General features: G+C 41.3%; 1 protein-coding gene across 5 annotated transcripts in view; it reads right to left on the bottom strand.

Annotated features, from left to right (window-relative positions):
- Nucleotides 1-1,627: 1,627 nt before the first annotated feature.
- The window catches only part of LOC124999568 (potassium channel subfamily K member 2-like), a 30,626-nt gene continuing 8,707 nt past the window's right edge, over nucleotides 1,628-23,546 (bottom strand). For 3 of the 5 annotated variants that reach the window (XM_047574553.1, XM_047574554.1, XM_047574551.1), the window contains 5 exons: nucleotides 19,605-19,722; nucleotides 14,762-14,940; nucleotides 12,345-12,540; nucleotides 9,681-9,823; nucleotides 1,628-6,336 (listed from right to left, as the gene is read on the bottom strand). In XM_047574553.1, coding sequence (XP_047430509.1) covers nucleotides 5,980-6,336; nucleotides 9,681-9,823; nucleotides 12,345-12,540; nucleotides 14,762-14,940; nucleotides 19,605-19,722 — 993 coding nt within the window. In that variant the 3' untranslated portion in view covers nucleotides 1,628-5,979. The remainder of the gene's footprint in view (nucleotides 6,337-9,680; nucleotides 9,824-12,344; nucleotides 12,541-14,761; nucleotides 14,941-19,604; nucleotides 19,723-23,546) is intronic. The other 2 variants (XR_007111191.1, XM_047574552.1) reach the window with 2 other exon arrangements.

The following is a 23,546-nucleotide window of genomic DNA, read 5'->3' as shown; positions in this document are numbered from 1 at the left end:
GCAGGGATCTTCAAAGTTTTTCAAACCAAGAACCCCCAAACTTTGGGCGAGAGTAAATAGGGACCCCCTATATGTGTTCTATATTAAACTTGGCATAGTTCTTATAAATATATAGTATAATTTTGCATTAAATATTAAGCTATTCAAATAATACACAGGTTCAAATGTTATTATTTTATTTCAAACATGTGCAGTAGAGTAGGGTGGCTGTACAACTGCTGTAAACATAAACACACCTAACTGGTAGCAAACATAGCTAAATGTAGTAGCTATGTAGTGTACCATGCGGCCTTGTGATTGGCTCAGTGATAGGGGCGGGGCCTACTGTGCACAGGAGGCTTTGACTGACAGGTCTGGGCAAGGGTGGCACTCTGTGTGAAACGATGCGCTGTTGAGACAGCTCCCGTTTTGTGAGCCCCTGTTGAAGACCTGCGGACTAAGGGAAAGTTGCCCCGTCCACAGAGAAAACAGAAACTCTCTTAGTACAACATGTGTGAGATAAAGGCATACAAATTAAGGTGCAAATGCGGTGACTCATGAGCGGTAGCCTTCTCAGTCCACGCTGTGCCTGTGAGCCATGAGGAACATTTTGTAACTTGTGACTCAGATCGGTTCTTCAACCCTAATCCGTTATCAAGGCAGTGTCTGTCATTGTGTTCCTGACATTACATCACTGTGGTGTCCTTTAGTGTTGGATATTTATTAAAATATAGGAATGCAATACGCCAATAAAAACAACAGGAATATTAAAGTAGCTTGTTCTGTAGATGTAATTTACACTTTTCAGATTTTCTCTTTTTTTTTGGAAGTGATGATAAAAGAACAAGGTCAGTTTTTTCTTATTGTGAAGAAACTCAAAAGACTGAAGCACATGGCTAAATCTTTTTTTGTCACATTGTTGCAATAAGCGACTATGTTCCTTCACGTCTGTAGACATGTCATTGACATTTCAAGTTTAACACAGTTGAATTCATAATAAGAACTACCTGCTTGTTAAAATTACTAAACCTTTTAAATCTAAGGCGTCGTTTCCACCCTGAGAACTTTTCTCCTGCAGGTTGTTTTGCTCGGGAGCGAGAACACACGTCACACATGGACTGATACAGCTTTCTATTTATAAGCTTGTAATTATATAACGAAGCAGTTCATAAATGACATGGAATAGGTCGTTGCATGCCTCCAGAGCACATCTTCTCGTTTTCGCAAGTGTCTGGCAGCAGTGCTCCTCCTCAGCATACACATTAAACCATTGATTTCTATGCGTAGCCTAGATACTTGCTCAAACTGTGCATGTTTATATACAGAACGTTGGCACACAAACCACAGAGAAGCAGTAAATGCCGGTTCCCTCACTTGCATTTGATTTTCTGATACCTGAAACCTTGTTTCCCTGCAAAATTACAACCTTCTGCAGAACAGTTTGTAGTGTAGAGCCTGAGCTTTGTTTTGATTGTCCTGAACCAAATCAAGGCTAAATTGCTACAATCTTGTCATCCTGCAAAAGCTACTGCAGAGAGAAACAGACAACCTGCCCCTTTGGTCTTTTCGTAGGATTTTTTTCTCAATGAAGAGCTGGGGCTTAAATTTAAAAAACAAAAAACAAAAAAAAAAACAACCGACGACAATATGTTGCATATAAAAGATTTTATTCTAAACTGTCAGAAAAGTGTGCCATGATTGGAAACAGACATACCAACATTAAGATACTAGAAACATATGATGATATATTATTTTAAACAAAGCAAAGCCCGGCTTAAGAAGACACATTTGATCTATAAACATTTTTTAAAGTAGCATGCAACACTTGCTGAAATCATGAAATCATCATGAGAAAAAAGGACGTGTGTACATGACCCCTCACGTTTATACTAGTAAACCTTTCAAATGGTGAATTTAGATTCTCATGCATGCGTTTTAGGTAAAAGACCAAATCCAGTCCAGAACGTTTATGAAAAATGGTTGTGGCGCTACTCGTACTACACTCCTAATGTTCACAAACCATGAGATAACACTGTTATCTACTTTAATGATCACCATGATTACAAATGCTTTATGGCACCCCAGAGCTTTAAAAGAAAGCCTGTTGTTTGGACACAAAATGCTCCGAGCTATTTCAACTCATTTCGCGCAACGTGAAATGATGAATGTGCTTACATTCGTAATGAGGCTCATCTCTGCCCTCGTGAATGGGAAGATACATTCAACATGCTTGAGTCGGGGGTTTTTCGATGCGAGCCGCAGACTTAATTAAAAACTGTCACCTTGGGAGAAGAAGGGGATGTGAAAATGCTCCTGTGGGTGGAAATGAAATGAGCTTCCTCAAACCCCCCCCGCGTCCACACCCCACATCGCACGTGCAGTCGCACATTCATTCATGTAGGCGCACGCGCTGTCAAAGCAGTGCACGCGTGTGGCCGTACGTGCGCAGTCTGACATGTTACGCAACACTTCGTCGGCAAGTCTCTCTGTTGCACTGACAAGCTGTCAATCACATGGCTGACTGAGAGGAAGCAGTTCAGCGGCGTTCAGGGGGCTTTGCTTTCGAGAAGCTACACTAAGGCTGGGATGGCTTTTCTCAGACAGCTCAGCAATTGTATAGACGATAGTGATTGCTTTTTGTTTTTGACAGCACGAGAAGATGAGCGTAATGAAACGTCTTATCTTTAGTTTTACCTCACTTGCTTGATAATGGCTTAGTGACTCCCCATTGACTTGATAACACATGACAGCTCGTGACCCTTCACTACACTCACACAGGCAGCATCGAACAAGCAGGAGTAAGTGCTCATGCTTACGTCAACCTTTCAAAAAAATAAAAAATAAAAAATAACATGAGAGGCAGTACAGAAAAACGGAGTAGTCACGGACTGTGTTGAACCATGCGGTGGTAAATCCACTGTATTTTCTTTATAGCTGCATCTGGAGCCAGTTTAACACTTCAGGCATTTGTTGCCTCGTAAAGGCTCAGTAATGTGTCAATTATTTATAAAAGGAATATACATTCATACATTTTCAATCTTTAGTAATTACTTTTTTTATTGTTATTTTGTTTTATTCAAAAATCAATACACGGAGAAAACAAATTGCAGACTAGTAGTTCATTTATAGGCTGGAACGTTTCTGACGAGCCACTTCCTGATCAGAATTCAGTTTTGCTAGTAGATTGAAACACTTTCAAATAATTGGGATAAAACTTAATTCATGCTCAACTGTACTGGCGTAATATTTTTGGTCTGAGGTATGTATTTTTTGTGAAATGTGACTTAAAGAGATGGTTCAGTTTTTTGAAAGCGGGGTGGTGTGAGTTAGATGATAGTCTGCACGCCAACGAGACAACATCTGAAGCTAAGTAATGAACCGTTGTGGACGGGGTCAGGATGGTAAAAGGTTCTTTATTTTTATTTTTATTAGTTTTAAATTTTATTGCTTTGTTTTGCTGCCAGGTGACCTTTTCCGATAGAGACCTCATGGATTTACGTTGTCTTCTTCCAAGCCACCAGATTCCATTGACAAAACCATCGATTTTACCTCGTGAAGTTTCTGCTCTACTGTTTTGTGACTTGTTGGTGTTTTGACATGATAATTTGGGTATGAAATAACGTAGCAAAACCAAAGTCACATAATTGCTGTGTTTAACTTGCCAATCACAGCAACCCAAGCGTTCTGCGAGGTAAAATTACCATCTCCATGCTCTCACTAATCTCAAATTATGTGTGAACCACCATCTGCTCGATGTGACACACTCTGGAAACCTCATACCTCACCTTAAGTACCTCATATAAACCCACTTCAAAGAAACCTCTGCCTATGCAATCTTTGTATGGTGTTGTTTTTAGTCTTTTTATTGGGTTATAAAGTAGCAAACTCAGTTTTAATTACTTTAGTTGACTCTGCAACAATTACACCAGGCAGTTTCTGGGCGTTATTTTCTGTAACAACTAATCTTTCAACTAATCCTCTCTCGCCTTTTATGATCTCTAAATCTCTTAATAAGCACTTACGTTATAAATAAGCCAGGTTTTCAACTGGCTGGTGCAAATGGTTCAGCTATAAAGTTAAGGAATACAATTCTGTATAGTTTAACTCATAAATGATCATGCGTATATTTGGCGTGATGGAGTAGTGTAAGACACACTGTATTATAAATGTTATTTTTTCATTTATAAAAATGTAAATAGCACTATGAAATGTATTGAGCATATTACGGCACAAACGGACAAACTGCAGTGAATCAAACAATAAGATGCACAGTCCAAGCCGTTCAACTGGGAGACACCAAAGCCTGAAATATCCCTGCATGATTGCATCAGGTGCAATCCATCCTTGCAGAAATCCTACCATAAATAATAAAAAAAAAGGCCTCACTTAAAATGAGACGCCAACATTTTTACTCTGTATTGTGATTCAAAGGGAGATATAAACTGTGGCTGAATGCCGCTAGAACCAGTTTAATTATTTTTAATCTACACTACAGCAACCATGAGAGGCAATCATTTGAATCAGTTCTATTTCTATGAGATGCAATTCCTCTAAAGCCTCTATAATTGATCCACTACAGCGATGCACAAAAAAAAACAAAAAAAAAACATACATTCAGTATTGGCAAGCAATAACAGGCTGCATCTTAATCTGCAGAAGGAAAAGGTTCTATCATCAAAAGTAGGAAGGTAGAGATTCATTTCGTGGCCTCAGACGTTTCTTTGCTACAGTACCATACATGCCAAGAGTTCTTCAGAAAGAGAGAGCGTTGATGAACAAAGGTCTGTGTTTCAGTTTCATGAAAAAAAAAAAGAAAAAAAAGAACATAAAAGTTTGTTCAATTTTATGAAACCCTGCAGGAGAGGATTGAGACACAACATAAAAGACCCCCGATCCTTTGATCAGACTGAACACCAATCTTATTCCTCTGTCAGAAAACAGCAGGATCATTACTTTGGTATAGGGGGAGTGGGGTTTGATCAGCAAGCCTGGCACTGTCTGGTTAATGGAACGATCACAACACACTGAGATGGGTATTAAATACCTAAATAGTTTTCAGCTTTTTCCGCTAATATTTTATGTTAAACTCTTTTTTTCCCCACTCATTTGCCATGCATACTATAGATTCCTGTTAAAATCAGTTAAACAACGTCTTGGTTTCCAACATACATCCTAAATATATAACTGCTGTGCTCAAATATGATGCTTATGAGTCTTTCCTGCTCATCATCCTCCGTGTGGATTTCATTAAGGCACAAGTGGATTATTCCTTAGGATGAAGAGTTGACTGTCAGTCATGAAGCAACTAAAATGTCAACATTCGACTCTCTAGCGAGGGTAGGCTGACCGGCGATGATAACGTCATACTTTAAGAAGTGTAAACCAAAAGAAAAAGCAACATTCCTTTACGTTAGCAGTGGCAGCTGGTGCCCCGTGGAGAACCAGTGTTGATGGTGCAGTGTTTTTAGCATTGAGGATCCTCTTCATCTGATGCAGATTTCAGGGCCCCTGGAAATTCAGCAAGAGATGAGCACAGATTCTATTGCTTCCTAAGTTTGATGACTGAAATATTTTGAGAAAAGGACGTCCAGTGTGGTGCTACCTCAGTAAGAGCTTTCATTTCCTTCCTGTTCATGAGAGAAGTTCTTTGAGCTCTTGTTTCTGACAAAGACGTGAATCCCATTCTGGAGCTTGCTTTTGATTCGGCTCAATCACTAGCACAGCGGTCGATCACAGCAGGGACATAACGGAAGTCTGACTCCTTCGAAAGAATAAATGCAAGTTGTGAGTTTTCTCTTGTTAGAGTTCAACACACATGCCAAAGGTACACAGCTCGACGATTGATCTGTGTTTAAGTCCCTGCCACAGCTGTAGATCAATGACTGGAACACAATCTAGTTAATGAATGCGGATGGGTACCTCATCAGTCACTTAGCACAAGAGTGTCTATGTATTTGTAATCTCGGTCCATTTAGTATAGTGGTATTTAAATGCTGCTCCTCATTTGAGGTTTTCGATGATGGCGATCTCCCGTCGGTCGGCGTAGTCTGGACTGAGGCCGTTCAGATAGAGGCTGCCGTTCCGGGACAGGGCCCCTGAAACAGGACTGAGGGAGAGAGTCAAGTTGGGGTAAGCCTCTCTGTCTTCGCACAGGTTGACGGACAGCGTCCTCTTGCCAGGGGTCATTTCTTGGCTGAGGGACGGGTTAATTCCCAGCTCAGATGACAGCTTGCGCTTGATGGATGCAGCACGCTGAAACTTGTCATAGATATCGACGCTGAGCCGCCTGCGGGTCTCTTTGAACTCTGCGGACACGTTCGCTGTCCACTCGGCCGCATGTGCACGAAACTCGCCGACCTGCAGAAACAAAATAAAGACTGATGTCAGCAGGCGGCCACACAAACCCTGGTCCTCCCTATCCATGTGTTGCATCTACTGCTAAGAAATTCTGGTTTCGGTAATTGTTATTATTAAGTCCAAATCAGCAGAAACTGTCTGCACCTTATCACATGTTACAAGAGCACTCTCATCTGAATTTAACCTCACATCTGCTTTTGGCCTTTACGATGGATGAACCTTTACTGCAAATAATAGATGAAGGTTATAAAGGTTCTTTCATGTGCATCGCTAATTGTAGCAAGGCATGTGGAGGAACGCTCGAGGGAAGAGCTGCTAAACAACTGCCAGAACACATTAATGGAAATGGCATTTATTATCACAACTCCATTCACTGTGGGTCAGCTGTTCATATTTAGAAGGTCATTTCTATTAACCCGCTATCTGACACAAAATACACAGGAAAATAAAAGCAAGGCTTTTATAGCTCATGATTTTCTTTTAATAAACCATGTTCCACGTTGTATTTGTTGGATGTTGCAGTCTTAAATTACAAAGCACACATTTTAAAATAGATTTCGACAGAAGTGGACATTGAAAAGCAGATTATTCATCCACAGTATGACGTGTAAATAACACACAAAACCCCTGACGTGGTTTCTTAACGCACATGCTAAGGAAGCACAAATAACAGTTACAATACATTAGATTACATAACCCAACCCTAACCCCATACACCTGACTACGACCGAACTTGCTGTTGTTGTCGGAAGTAGAGAAGGTAGTGTATTTTATTGAGCTTACTATCTAGTGGGAAGACAGAGTTGAGGAGGCTAATGAGCGCAAGAGAGCTAGATATGCAGAGATGGGTGGAGCACCTGTTTGTGGCTGGTGGAGGTGGATTGCCATGGATTTGTGGCAAAATTCACCATTGCTCTCCTGTGCGAGCCTGGCATTCGCGGGGGAAATGACAGGATTGCAGTAAACAACTTAACAAAACATTGGTGAAGGGAGGTGCCCACTTGAAAACGCCAAAAAACTGCCTATTGCTGTTGGCTTGGCTATTAAGTTGGTGTCTTCTTGTTGGTTGCTAGTTGGTAACTGGCAGCTAGCCTGTTGGTCAGTTTTTCAGTTGGGCTGGGCAACTAAATGTGTCTTGGCCGAGATCTTCACACAAAGGCGAATGGTTTATTGAAATGTAATGCATATCCCATTACTTCTTCTTACTTCTTTTCTGTCTTAATCTGTGTAATAATGAATGGGAACCAAAAAGCATGGAGAGGCAGCCTTTTGGTTATGGCCCTAAGCTCTGGAACAGTGTAGCTGAGGGTCATAGGAGCTCTGAATCTGTTGAAACCCGAAACAAAATCTTAAGAAACACCTTTTTACCATTGGTTTCGCTTGATTTGTTTTTGTGTAGTTTTGGGTGTTTTTATTAGGCTTTTTATTATTCATGCTTTGGTTTTGTTTATTTTTAATAGGCATTTTATATACATGTTTTCTTTTATTATTTCTAACAAATATCAAATAAAAGCAATATATCTGAAGAAGAAGTGATTTTAAAAGGTTTCTTTTATAATCCACTTCAATTCAACTATAAGGCAGCGATTGCTGTTGTTCACTTGTCAGAAGGTGCAGTCCACACAGCTCTTCCACAGTTATCTCTTTCCCATAGAGACTTTCTCAACCCTAAGAAAAGTTTAGTCCTGAAGCAGCAAGCAACAAATAAGAAATAACATTTTTACGCCTGAGCTGTGCTGTGTGAGACCCAACAACACAGGCTTTTGAGGTATATATACTGTATCTAATAGCCACAAAGTTTATGGCTCTTGAAAGGTGAAGCAAACACATCATTGATCCCACCTTTACAACACGTTAACACCCATTGCCCTGGACCATTAATTTATTTATTAGGCTCTGAGGTGCGCCTGCTTAAAGTACTTGGATGAAAATTTATGAAGCATCTCCGTAAGTGTGTGCATGGAAAAACAAGACGGCCTTTCCCCTCCGTGTTCTCACTTTTCCATCTTGCTCATCTTCTTCCCTCCCCCTCCTCCCATCCCTTCCCTTAACCTCCCGCTAAAACCTCAGTAATATAACTCTCTGGAGAGATCACAGCCTCGACAGATGTTCCCCCAATTATGCCTATGGAAAATGTCTTATTGCAGACTTTTTATATTCCGTAGAATAAATAATAAGATAAGGATGTTTGCTTTACGCGGGAGTGTGCCTGTACGTGTGGACGTGCAGCTCTCTCCTGCTCGTAAATAATGAGCCTGCCAGCACAGCGAGGTGTCTTATTACTCAACACACACCCTTTGCAAACACACCAAATATTTAATCCAACTCTTGTTTGAGATGTTATTTACTCCACAGGGCAAAGCCGACATATGGGATTCATCACTTAAGATTTATGTTGTGGAGAACGAACTGGAAAACAGTGCTGACATATTACTCTGCCACTGTGTGCAGATGGTTGTGGGCAAAAGACACAATGCTGCAAAAGTAATGCTGCGTATTTCCTTTTAAACATGGATTATGAAAACTGTCCATCAGGCTTCTGTCCACATTGAAGACTTCGCTCCTAAAAGCATTTTGACAGAACAGAATTTATATGCAGCTACTGAGTAGGTGAGAACGTGAGGCTGGATATGAATCTTTGTTCCCTCTCCTAACAGCTTTCACTGCCAAGCGAGATCAGACAGTTCAAAAGTGGGAGGTGTTGTTCCCACTTGTGTGTTTCATCACATCAGGACAATGAAGTCTGGATTAGGATGGATCACAATTGGACAAATGCCTCGAGGCGGACACACAAGTCTGCACCGTAAAACATTGATTTGGGGGCGGTCTGTCTGGTTACGTGAGCTTCTCACTATGTTTAAAATTCAAATGACTGATTTTACCACCTTTGGCAAAGTCTGGTGTTTGCACTGAGCGTGCATAAAAGTTAATCTTGCTGTGTACAGAGAGAGACCAGGGAGGCGGAGACATGTATAATTTCAAGCACACTTTACTTAAGCACCTGTGTGTCAAGATTTAAAAAGGAACATTGCCCGTACGGCTTCACAGCACCATCTTTAGCATTATTGCAGTTACATCACAGCCAGCCATGAGATTGATGTGACTCAGTGTCTGAGTACAAAAAATACCCTCTGCTCTGATCTTCATATTCACGAACTGCAACAAATGAGTAGGCTGAAAGGAGTTGGGGTTTTTTTTTGACTTTAAACGTCTGGATGTTTGAAAATGAGCCTCCAGCAGCTTAAAGCATCTAGCAGCTTTTTGTGAAAAAGCATTTTTTTTCTCCTTTAGCCACCGGTGTCACCCTATTAGTGCGACAAAACTCTCAGCACGTCGCCACTTACCTCTACTTTCGTTTTCTTGGAGATGACTCGGAACCAGTCTCCTATCATACTGAGCACTGCGGCAAAGTACGCCAAGCCCACCAGGATCCAGAACCATACCACGGGTTTGTAGTAGTCGAGGTACTCCGGACTCTCCGATCCACCTGCAGAACAAAACACACAGTCATTGCGTTACAATTGTCTGCTGCAGTTCGTTCGTGCGTGTAAGTCTGATGCAGGGAGTTAAATGAAGTGGTTCTTCTAACTTTTATGCCTGTATCATTTAATGAGCCTCGTTATTCCTGTTCTAGACAGCGGTGTTTTTCTGCAGAAGCGTGACCTTTAATTGCCTCTGGGCTTTTGACTCGGTTCTGACGAAGGCTCCTTCGCGACAATTTATAGAATACAGAAAGGGAAAGTGGGACTAATAAGTAGGAATGAAACTGCTCAGCATCTCGTACGGAAAAGAATATCCAGGACCTGTTATGGTTTCCTGTAAAACCATTTGTGTGATCTTGGCGCCCTAATTATATGCACTGCACATATACATATGACCACCACTACTACTCAACATACATGACAAACTGATCAAATTCCCTGTTACTATTCAGTAAAGTAATGGCCAGTTAGTTGAATCTGGCCTGAATCTGGACGTAAATGAATTACACAATTATAGATTTGGTAAAAAATAAGTGATCTATTCAAACAAAGGTTCTGATTTGGTCCTTCTAACTCAAAGGTTACTATACACCCATCAGCCCCTGACAGCAGAAGTTAATAACATTGACCACCTTGACACAATTCAGTGTTCTGCTGGGTAACTTTTGGACCTGACATTCATTCATGTGGATGTAGCACCCACCCTATAGCAATGACACTAAATGACGGCAGCAGCCATCCCCAGCAGGATGCAGCACTGACACAGACATACATACAAAAACGCTTTAGGATAAACTAAACAAGGACTAGTCAAAAAACCCTGGTCATAATGTTATGCCTGATTGGTGCATATGCAATAGCTGAAATTAAGCAAGTAGAGAAAAATAATTACATAAAGGGATAAGACAACTGCTACTATGTATGTGGATCAAGTTCCCCGGAGTGAATTTGATTTTACAGTATGTTGACATGTTGTCATGTCGCATCAGCTGCTACTCATTCTACCGTATCCTAACGCTGTACATTAAGTCCTGTTCATGCACAGATGCTGCAGTTTCACCTCACACCATCAGCCTGTGCCTCTCAGTGAGCGCTTAAAATATCAGCTGGGATGAAGCGGTGTATCCAGCCTGCTCGCTGTGCTCTTAGATAACCGCCCATTACGGCACCTGTTCTACTGACAGGGGTCCAGGCTGATTAGTTTACTGTAACTGCCGGGGTTGGCACAGGTGGTGTAATCTAATCTATAATCATTAGGCCTGCTCAGGGAAGTTTAATCTAGCAGCTAAGTGTTTGTTATTTTTCCCATCTGCTTCTCCCTTGTTATCTGCCAAGCAGGTCAAATCAAGCTAATACCACCTGCCACATACACACACACAGACACACACAACGCACACATGCGTGTCCAAATGTGTCCATTTCTGTGTGGTTTGCATTTTCTCTCTCACATGCACACTGTTACCGTGCAAGTTAATTCTCCGTGTGTGATTTATTGTCTCTTGTTAAGGATTTGACTTGCAGTGGTGGCAGACATTAAATTAATAGTTTGGCATTTTGAAAATGAATGGATGGAGAGTTAAATGTCATGATCAATAGCACGCATCGATATGGAAACACGTTGATTTACTGCCAGCAGTCAGTCAGGCACAAAGTCACGACTCCACGACTGAATGGGTTTTTAAACAACAGTTAGATTACAGTTTTCAGTTTTATACAACATTCAGGGCTGAAAAATTAAGACACATGGAAGTGTAAAAAACAAACAAACCTGCAGTTCATTGAATGGCCACTAGAGGCTGGTCCCAGAAGTGAGTCATTATAACATGTTAAGAGCCTGGTTTACTGATTTGGTCTTTAAAGCTATTTTTTCCATCCCTGATAAGCATACATGGGGAAAAAGTCGTCTGGTTTAATTAAAAAAGTTATGCATAATCAAGACGAGATGAGTGACAAGTCAGAGCAATCAGCTGCCCACCTCAGCTACACTCAAGCTGCACGTCTTAATCATTTTTAGATTAGCCAGGTACTGCCAGGGTGACGGCGGCAGAAAGACTCGGATGGTTAGGGCTAACCCTAAAACTGCGTGGGTGGGAGAGCTCCGCGCTGGGCTCCAGACTAGGGCGACGCTGTGTTAACAAATCATTAAAGTGACATCAGATCTGTGAAATAGAATAACAACCACTTCCTTAAGTCTAATTAACTCTGAACCATCGGGTGAACCACTTACTGCTCACTTAATTAGATAACCATCAATTTTATGGCTCTCTCTTGTGCAATTATCAGTAAGGAACTAATTAGAAATTCCACTAAATACCTACCTCAGTTTTCTACGATGATATTTAACTAAGATGATATTTAACATAATGTAAGAATAATCATGATGGTAGTGAGGAGCTACTTCATCACTGCTGAGGACATCTTCCGATTCACGCCAGCTGAGGAATCATTCAGCCGGCTCCAAACACAAAGGGTGCCCGACATGAAAATGAAACACAGCCTGTAAACACGAAATTAAAATTGAGTGACCTTTCTCTCCGGCGACAAAATCTCCAAAGCCGATGGTGGTGAGGGTGATGACAACAAAGTAGATGGACTCGAGCGTGCTCCAGCCCTCGATGTTCTTGAAGATGACGGCCGGCAGGGCCACGAAGATGAGGCACCCGAACAGGATGAAGAGCAGCGTGGAGATGACGCGGATCTTCGTCTGGCTGACCTTCCACTTCTGGAAGAGGAATCGTATCATAAATAGCGTCCGCGCACACAGAAAGTCCACACAGTAATCAGTGGGAGCGACAGGGGAACACTTGAAAGAAAAAGTTTACACACTGTGAATGATGAGCGTATAATATTTATAGGTTTAATATTATCATGCCCTTTGTTTTGTGGCATGGGAGACTTGTTGGAATATATTTAATTGCCAACTCTTCGCTCAGAGGTTTGTTTGTTTGTAGCTCAAACCCTTTACGAAAATGACTGTGGAGAAAATTAACAGTGAAATGAACTAGAAAACAAGCTGCGTGATTTCCCCCAGGCTTTTTTTTTTTTTTATTCATTCACTTATTTATTTATTTATTTCCGTCTGTAACATTATGATGACTCACTTCCTTCCTTCCGCGTCCTTCTAGGAATAGATTTTACGCTCTCTAACGTCCCAAATGTCACACTGCCAAGTTCATGTGACATAACAACCACTGTCAGATGGTACGCCCACCCAAAGATGCGATGGGGGCTGCACGTGATTTGACACGCGCGCTCCAAAACCAAACGTTTCCATCACAGTGGCTGACGTCCTAATGGACTCATTGCAGTCGTAGCGTGCGCTGTCAACTTTAAATTTACCAACTAACTTTAAATTTCCTTACAGCACATTACAGCGTATTCTGCCTGCTGTTGTTGTATGTGTGGCCTTTCCACTTGAGGTGCCGACTTTCAGCTGCTACCCTGCGTATCATGCCCTTTTCCTTTCTGGTTACGTAAGAGCGCAAGAGCACAGCGCCTCTGAGGGGAGGCGGAAAGAGCAGGAAGACCTCAGATCACTGGGTCTCTGATGCCTTGTCCTTGCTGCACTGTGTAGGGCAGTCCACCGCTGTGCACTAATACAGAGTCTGGAGAGATCTACAGGGAACCAAATTAGTTACACATTAAACATTATTGTGGGCACATGATACTGAGGTTGTTTATCAGCGTCCTTACTACGCAGCAGCAGGTACAAGACATCTTCCCCAGAGCCAGCAATGAATCAACATCTTAACCTGTTCCTGGAGAGTAGCTGTACCTTGAAGAATTGTTGCTGTCAGCGCCTTTATTCCAAAATAGTTTTAGGGGGCTATTATTATCATTTTATGTCGCTCTTTACCAAAGTGGATAAACATATGTTCCCTCTGCTGTGGCTTTAAGTGAAGCATATCTCAGCTCTGAGAAAGAGCTGATAGCAGGCTTTGTTTCTTTTCAAACAGAGAGCGGTGAAGGAAAGACATTATTATGCATTATACATTATTATGTTCTGCCCCTTTTCACCCAGAAACACACACATATACATATACACACACAAGGATTACTATAGCAACCAGAGTCAAAGCAGTTATCGATAAGCGGATTGATCAACATGTGGACTTGAAGCAGAAGATGCTATGCGTTAACTTGATAGCATTATGTGTTAACTTGATAGCATTCCCTGACTGACCCATGTGGACCTTGGTTTAACTGTAAGAAAATGAGTCTAATTCTTATGATGCTGAGATGAAAACTCCTCGCTGTGCAGATGTAACCGTTGCTGACTGAGCGGCTAATTTAATCGACGTGGTGGACATTTCAGCTTCCAACCAACTTCAATGACTAACAATGAACCGGACTGACCCGCGCAGTCCACTTATATTCACCACGTCTGTGCGCTTCTGCTGTATGGGCTCGTATACAAGCACAGAAGTCGGTGTGTGACCGGCAGCGTAGTAAACAGGTCTTCTATATTCATAGGGCCGCCATCTGTGTGTGCAGCTGCAAGATTCATCTGCCTTAAACATGATGCAGGCAGCTCAGTACAACAAAAACAATTCTCTTCAAAAAAAAAAAAAAAAAAAGAAAAAAAAGGACATTTAATTGACTGGGTTTATCTTTCATTACTGAAACAAAGCGCATTTTAGATTGCTGTCCGGGAGTCTGTTGACATGGCAACCCCAAATGTGTATCCACACACAGTGGCTGCTGGGGTCTGATGCACAAACAAGTGCTACTGCAGTGCTCCGCGTTATAGCAACAGCAATTTAATTTTACAGCTGCCTCCATAGTACATCGGTAATTAAGTTGTCAGGCAGCTTCTTGTGCGCAGGTAAATACACAATAAAAATAAACAAATAATTCAGACTGTGACTTCCCTCCATCAAAAAATCACACACGACACTCTTTCAACACTTTTTTTTGTTGTTGTCACTGATGAAGAAACTCACATGTACAAAGGACCTCACCACAATCATCTTCTCTACTTTGGCGATGCCCTTTCCGAAAATGGTCCCCAGCTGGTCCCCGACTCCGGCCAATAGGAATCCGAACAGAGGGATCCCCAGCAGAGCGTAGAGTATGCAGAAGATCCGCCCTCCTTCTGTGTGAGGAGAAATATTCCCGAATCCTGAGAGAAAAGGAGACAAAAGATAGAAAAAAAAAGCTGCTTTATTTCTTTCCTATGTTCGCGTAAATGTTCACATTGTATGAGAGCAGATAGACATAGCTCGTCCTATCTCTCTATTTACACTGCGTGTGTCTTTGGGTTGTCCATACTTGTTGTGCCGGTGCATCCTTGTGAACATATACACATATGTGAACAATATTTCAGGAAATTGACAAAATGTTACCAAATTTAATTTATAACTCTAACTTGGACTCAAACATAAACCGATTAGAGTTAATTAGAGGAGAATCAGAGGTCCCAGGTCAAATGTAGGACCTCGGAAAGCACCTCTATCGCCTTAATTCATCGTGTTGCAGTTAGACACATAGAAGTATTTTAACGTATTTGAGCTGCAGGTGTATTTACTTTCACAAACAGATCAGTTAAAAGCTGAATTTGTGTGCTGCTGCCTAGCTCCTATCTGCACGGTGGAGGCTTCTTGCTGCTGCACGTGGTTACGCTGTATTTTTTATATATTTATTTATTTTTTGAGAAATAACTTTTGATTGGTTACGTGAATAAGTGTTTCTTTGCTGTGGACCTTGGTTGTCGTGATGAAGGCGTTTGTAAGTGAACGCTTCAGGCGCTGGCGCTCCACTGGCTCCAAATGTCGTGACGGATTGTAAAGTTGTGAAGCATCATAAGAGAATTTGAGAACAAAACAGTCTCTGCAGCGCTCCTACATTGTGCCCTCCATAAAACTAAAGTTAGCAGAGAAAACTTTTCCTTCGCAAATCCTGACTCCGCTATAAAACGACTGCTGATAGGCACAAAAACTGATTTAAGACATTCCAGTAGCGAGAGACGAAGCTGAGTAAAGACTTTTGCTGGGAGGAGATGCTATTCACCCTGTTCCTCTGCTCTCAAGCAACTCTGACGGGAAGGAAAAATGAACAGTGAGCTGCACATAGGCCTTTGTCTGTGCACTTGCACTTGCAGAGAAACATAAATAGGACTCCATCCCGGGTTCTCTGCCTTTTATCTCATCTCCAAACCCTTCATCACCAGGCGGTAAACAAAAAAAAAAAACAAAAAGACCTGTGCCGTGAACTTGCTTCCATCTGTTCCACATACACAACTTTCCCATTCACCCGTGTCTCATAAGGCGTCTGCATAATGAACTACATCCACTTTTCTTTTATTAATGCAGTCGTCCGTCTCTAGATAGGAGCCGCACGGCGCTGAACTCATAATGACCTTCCAGGCTCTCACTGGAGAACGGTAACACCCGACAGGACAAAAAAAAAAAATGTCAACCAGCATCTCAGCATTTTCCTGATGAGTCCATTGGGAGAAGGATGCTGGATCAGTTTTTAACACTTCTGTGTGGCCGTGCAGAGAAGATAGATGGATAAGCTTAAAACGGCTTAGCTAGACTTTGCTATTAAATCCCTTTTTTTTTCTTAATATATATTTATATAATCTGCTCAACTTTTTCTTAAAGGAACCAGTTCACTTGCTTTCACCAAAACACTCCCTCCCTGAATAAATCCTTCACCTCATTTTCAACACTATTGACTAGGTCATGTAACAAACACATGGTTACGGTGAAGGGGTGAAGACTGTCGCGGTGGACAATGAATGCTTTAAGACTTCCTCTTAAGCTCATTAAGCGATGCTAGGAGAGAAAAACTGCTGCGAAACATTCAAACATGTGACTTCATTAGCTCCAGTCAGGGGTCACGGTGTGTTTGGTTCAATGTATGTGTTGTTTGCAATGAAGCCCCGTCATGGTGCTGGTTTGTTAAACGTAGCGCTTTTGTCGCCGCTTTGGTGTTCAGGGGATATTAATCTGCGTAACTGGAATGACAAAATGAAAAGAAAACACCACAGGATGCCTTTCCCACCAGGAGCCATCAATCTCTCCCATCTGTGCAGGATGGAAAGCTAAATTATGTCTTATTTTTAGCGCTATTCATCCAGAACAAAAAAATGATATTTTCCACCGTTTCATTGTTTTCATTCTTGAGAGGGTTTATTGATTTCCTTTGGGGTGATTAAAGTTTCGCTTTGTTCCACAGACACTGCAAAAAATGTGACTTTCTGCAGGAGTGGGGACTTAACTAAAGAATCCCACCTAGAGGAAGCACTGTGAGATCAATTATTTCTGGACTTCTTTTAATCCCAAGAGAGGGGAGGAAGGAGGCGAGAGAAGGAAGAGATATTACAGTCATAGCGGCCCATTACCTCCAAGGGTATAGCTGGAAACGAGAAGGCGAGGAGCTCCTTATAACGTGCGTCAGTTTAACACAAATCAATCTGCTTGTATAACAGTTTTCTCAACCACGTGTTCCTTACCCAAATACAGCTGTTAGAATATACAAATTGTTTCCATCCCATTTACTGTAGTTAATAAACAGGTCACTGACAAAGCTTCTCTAAAATATGATGCCTTTGCTTGAAAGGCTGCAGAACATCTTGTACCAATCAGGCAAAATTATGATGATTGCCAACAGACAGCACGGCAATTACATGCTGTTTACAGGAATGAGCGATGTCGAAGATAATACACACAAAACACCACCTGCAAGGGAGGTTTTTCGCAGCGAAGTCACAACTTAAACGCCCGCCACGTACCCACAAAACACAGAGGTTCATCCCAGATCACATTTTTAAATTATTTCTCAACACCTCGTGGCCACAAACAAAGCCACAGAGCTTTCCTGTCTGTCCGCATCAGAAGTCAAACTGTCGCAGTTCGCTGAATGAGAAAACCTCAATATGTTCCAGTCAGGTCTCCATCTGTAAAGAGTACGCTCAGAGTCTGTAATCACTGGGGTGACGGGAGTGAAAAGGAAAAAACATGCGGTAAACATGCGTAATCTCACGTGAGCAGATGGAAGACCCACGACGGCTCGTACTTTTTTTTGCCCACACACGACTACGGAAGGCAAACAGATTTTACAACCAGATGGACAAACATATTTACAGCAATGCAAAGCAACTGCAATGCAACATTTCTTTCAGCTCTGGGAGCTCTGACAGAATCTCAGAGACATGAAATGAAGCCCACCTAAAAGAAAAGCTGACATGTTTAAGGTCTGCTTGCATGAACCGTACAAGATTAATTTGTGTGTGTGTGTGTTGTTGTCTGTGTTTATTGAGAAGAAGCAATAAATATCTAGAAATACGGAAACAATGCGATGCCATAACGTTCATCAAGATCACACTCTGCCTACACAGGATGGACAAAAATCAGAAAAAGAAGCTTGTTAATTTTCTAACAACCAATTACAATTTATTTTTTCTGCTGGTCTGATGTGAGGATGAGCTCTGACAGGGTGCCGGGGAACAGCCCACTGAACAGACACAGCGATCTGTCAAGGTCTACTTGTAAGAGCCAGATGAGCTGTCAGACTAGCTGTATGTGTGTGTGTGTGTGTCCTGATTAGTAAGCTCTTACAGCTGGAGGTGACAGGGAGAGTGCAGATGGTGTAAAAGAGATGATGGAGAAGCTAAGAGTGTGAAAGTTTTAGGCTATAGCTTTTTGATACAGAGGAGCGCGCCATCGTTCACATTTAACTCGGACGCTTAATTTCTGTTCTTGTGCAGAGGCCACAACCTCGACGGCGACTGAAAAGGATTTACTGAGAAACGGTTTAGTGAAGACCCTCCAATCTCTAACCCTTTTATATGTGTCCTGTATTGAACTTGGCCTAGTGCTATTTATAAATATACATTATTATTAGCATTTTGCATTCAATATCAAGCTATCCCTTATCCCTTTACTAAAATATGTTGGATTCGTGTTAATGTGTATTTAAAGAAATTTTAATTTGTGGGGGAAAATTAAAAAATATATAAAACATGTCTAATCAACCAAAGATTTTTCAACCCCCTCTGCAATACCTCCACAGACACCCTAGGGGTTGTAGACCCCCTGTTGAAGATCTATGTTTTAAACCAACTTAAACTTGAAATTCACTAAAAATTTTAAAGCATGACATTTCCAACAGCTTTATCTGTTCATAATGCTTTTACATTACGGGATAAATAAAGAATTAGCTTAGCTTAGCTTTCTATCTGTTAGCCTCAGTGGTTTCTTGATGGCAACAGTTGCAACAGTTGCAGTAATCAGTCAACTTTCATCTCATGTTACCATATGAAGGCCAAGACAGTCCACGACTTCCCATGTCTTAACCACTACCTCAGAAGTGTCACTTGAAAGCCACATAAGCCCTTTTCCACAATTATGAGCCGATACAACTTAAGGCACTTTAATATTTCAAAAATGTGATCTCTGTTAAAATAATGAGTGAATGTTTTTCCTTTTTTTTTTGCTGTTTTTTTGTTGTAAATACACCAGCCTCTGTTTTTAAGTTAGGAAGTGTAGTGGAAAGTGCAAAGTGAGTGGGACTGACTAATATTTGCAGGCTGGTTGACTGTGCAGTCCTGCTGTAATAAAGCATTGCCTTAGAAGCTGAGTCAGCTTCTGATTTAGTTTAATTTCGCTATGTGAGTGCAGCTTCAAGCCAAATGGTCAATGTGCCCATACCTGTTTTATGCATATAGAACAACACTAAAAGCATGCTCTGATGTTCGACAAAAAAAGCATTTTGTTTGCATGTTTGAAGCACTGCACGCAACCGGTGACTCAGAAGTGCGTAAGAAACCACTCTCCTTACCGATGGTGGTGATAACAGTCCCAGCAAAGAAAAAGGAGGAACTGAGGTCCCAGAGGCTCGTCTGATTGGATGAGTTTCCTGATGGGTTCACACCCGCACGAACTGCTGCAACCACTTTCTGGAGCGGAAAGGAAAGAAAAAAATAGGGTCCCTCAGTGGTTGTGGCGTGGGCTGAGAAACATAAGAAAATTAGTGGCGTGTAACAGCTTTCAACGGGAATAGGAGGAGGTGATAGCCGAGGTAAACATTCAACCAAAACCAATTAAGAGTTGTGAGAATACAAGATGAGCATCTGTCACCTTAGTGGAATGCACGAGTTTGACATTCAAACATTCACAGAAGAACAAAACCTGCCAGTGTTACTTCAGATGCAATGTTCTTCACATCTAGATGCAAAGTCCTATTTATACTGTAGAAGGTCTTTACCTGTGCAGCTAATGCTTATTTTCTAATTGCTACCTGACTTCCCTTCTGACTGAACAAACTGTTACTGGAAGTCACAATAGGTGTATGACTAGTTATAATTTAGCAAGATGCTAAGATGAAGACATGTTGCTCTTTAAAAGTTTTGAAAGCATTTCAACAACAGGTTAATGGTGACAAAAAGCAGTGGATCAGGGGAGCCATAACATTCCACGTGAAAGTTATTTAACTGTGGTGTAACCGGCAGTACCATATGCTTATGGTTTAAGCCCATACGCATACCGTGGTTTAAAGGTCTTCAACTTTTTTCTAGTAGGACTTTTTTTCTCAAAGTGCATGATGAAACAAAATCTACCTCCTCTATTTTTTTTTCTCATGGGTGGCCCTAACACTCTTCCATATATTTGCTTTATCAACACTCTGTTAAACCAATGGCCCAAGTCATTTTCTCAAGTTTTTCAGAAAACACAAAAAAACTGAACCAAATATTGTATATGTGATATTTATTATTAAAAATAATTTAGTCAAAGAAATGACTTAGGGCATTATTTTAGGATTAGGGACAAATCCAACATCAACAACTCAACTGTTCCCGCACCAAAATTGTCAGTGCCTGCCAATTTCCAGAGCCGAGAACTCAGTCATTCCAACACAACATGAATGCACAAAGGTGTGCAAAAGAGGTAGTTGCTGGCGAGATATAATAAAAATAAAAAAAAATGCCATGTGAACCTACCTCTGTAAAGTCAACCATGAATTTCAAGTGGTAACTCTGGACCCTGTAGTGACTGTAAACTGCATAGTGTGTGATGTGTCTGAATGGAAAACCTGACTGAAAGTGACCACCAGCAAATGTCTCTGAGTTCTCGATTAACCTGATGTCACCTGAGAACTAGCGCCGGCCAATACGGCTCAACGGTGCGATTTACCACTGCAAGACAAAAAGCTTCTTGGCCCATGTGGCGCCTGAAACCCTCAACAGAATCATTACTGAGAAAAATGAAAGAGAAAAGATTTGAGACACCAGGGGAGCAGCAGGCACTGCTACAGAGCTGCTTCTAATAAACTGTAGAGACATGGTGTGTGAGCGAGTGAGTGTAAAATTCCAGCCTAAAAGATTTTGTTTCTGTGTGATTTGCCTTAATAAATATAAGATTTGTATCAGTGGGTAGTAGCTGCTTTTGATGCTCTCCATTATTTGTTAACGATCTGGAACCAAACTGTAATACTACAATGATGACGTTCACACACTGTATGACAGTCTGCACCTGCTCACTCTCACACACACTCAAACACACACATACAGTTTAGGGTCACTGCAATGTCAGGGCGTTGTCTGATCATCATTCTGAAACTGAAAGCGTTTCCATGAACGAACAAATGTTGAGCGTGATGGGGCAGCAAAGACTAAGTGTGTTAAGGTTGAAACAACTGCATGTTGGGTTGTTAACTGAGTAGACAGGAGCTAATGTAACGGCATATGTTAAAGTAACGAGTAATAAGTAACAAGACAGGTCAGGGCTGGTGTTGTGGAGCATTGTTGTAACATAATCTGAACCTTATAGACCCCTTCATGGGCTAAGTCACTGAGACGTCACGATGTTAACTGGAGGCAAAACAGAGGGAAGCCTGAGGTGAATGCTGTCACTTTCAACCATGAAAATGTCGTCTTGCTGTACCTTTGGAGGCCAAAACCGAAAAAATCAATAACACTCACTACCAAGTTTTATCACATGCCAGCCACTGCCAGTCATAGACAACTTTGGTTTGGCTTTTAAAAGAAATTATTGGAGTAAGACACTTCATATCAGATCAGATTAATATGTAAGAAATTAATATGTAATTAGGTTAAAATAAATCGTGCCTGAAATTACGTTGAGTTAATGCTTATTTAGGGGATTCTTGATGATGCTAATGCTAACCGCGAGCTAACGCGGGGGTGTCCAAGCAGAAGTTGCATTTACGACTTTACCCTCCACAACGTTTCCACGGAGCAAGAACATTGATCAAGGACGTTCACTTTTTCTACGCTAACTGCCTCAGAATAGCGGCAACTAGTCACTCATTAGTGAACGAGCGAGAGCTACACAACAACTGAATGACAATGAATGCTGCACCACACTCACGGTTGTAACATCAGACAACCAAAAAACGCTGAACTCCCACAGTGCATTGCAGCACATTTACTAGTTGCTATCGAGTAATTGATTCAAATGTATTTTTATTTTAGTGCGTTAGTTTTTTAAATATAATTCTAAATTTGAATTGATGATGATCTTTTATCATTAAAATAAAATGTATTTAATTTTTTGTCGCTCAAAATATACGTCACAACTGCCGATGTGCGACACACGCCTGCAAGCCCTGCCCGCTATTTGTTGGACTTTTCGTCCCCAGGTAAGACAACCGTGGATAAATCCCTGTTATGTTACATAAATGCAATTTCGTTTTCTCTGTAGCAGTTATTTCATGTCATAAATGCAACACACTATAGGCCTAGCATAGAGGTAAAAACGATATATGCAGTGTTATCTTCATTTTAGATGTCAAAGGGGTTTTGTGGCTCCGAGTGTTTTCTTTTCTGTGGGAAACGGATCCAAATGGCTCTTTGAGTGTTGAAGGTTGCCGACCCCTGGACTACACCAGTGCTTCATAACATTAAAACCACTGACGGGAGAATTAAAAAACATTGACCATCTTGTAACAATTCAATGTTTTCATTGACCTGGCTAAATTCCAGATCCCAAACTGATCAAGGTTGTGTGGCATGATCCACAGAGGCCCCTCCACTTAACCCACAGGACCCAAATACCCTCAATAACAACATTGTTAGTGAGGCTCTTTGGGTCCATTCTCTGATGAGTTACAACTAATTTGGAAGCACAATATTAGGAAGGTGGTCATAATGTTATGTAAACAGATTATTGGATCAACAGACAACCAATTAACATTTTGACCAGAAATAGATTGATGAGTGTTCCTGGACTAAACCCGCAAAGACAAAAAGCAGCAGAGATACATCTGAGATGTAGCCACATTCTTGGTTGGAGCGTTTAACTGCCGAATATGTTGGTTCATTACAGTGTGATTGTGTCTCCCAAGCATAACTGGAGCGTGAAGTGAAACTGAATTGGCTCTCTGTCGGCTGAAAAGCACCAGTAGTTTGACTGTTCTGTCAAACTCTGTGTGTTTTAGCAGAACTTATGGTGCAATAATTTAACAAGCCTCACTGTTTTATGAGTAAAGGCGAATGAGGTGGAGGACAGAGCTGATTTACACACAGTCAAAAGGCATGAATGCATTCAGGATGAACCAATAATAATTTACAAAGGTGAAGTCATTATTAGTTCAGTATTTTCATCTGCTCAGTGCCTAACAATGTACAAATGAAACAGGAGAGGGTTCAAATTAAAGCCCTATGCTGGGCTTCTAAAATGATCATTTAACAAACCACACAATCAGAAGGGGCTTGGCTCAGTCTGCCTCTTTGTTTCCCAGCCAAGTGGGCTTATTAAATCA

This window comes from Mugil cephalus, chromosome 21 (genome assembly GCF_022458985.1).
Source record: "Mugil cephalus isolate CIBA_MC_2020 chromosome 21, CIBA_Mcephalus_1.1, whole genome shotgun sequence".
Classification (NCBI taxonomy): domain Eukaryota; kingdom Metazoa; phylum Chordata; class Actinopteri; order Mugiliformes; family Mugilidae; genus Mugil; species Mugil cephalus.
Note: the sequence above shows the minus strand (reverse complement) of the source record. Positions and strands in the feature narration are given on the sequence as shown.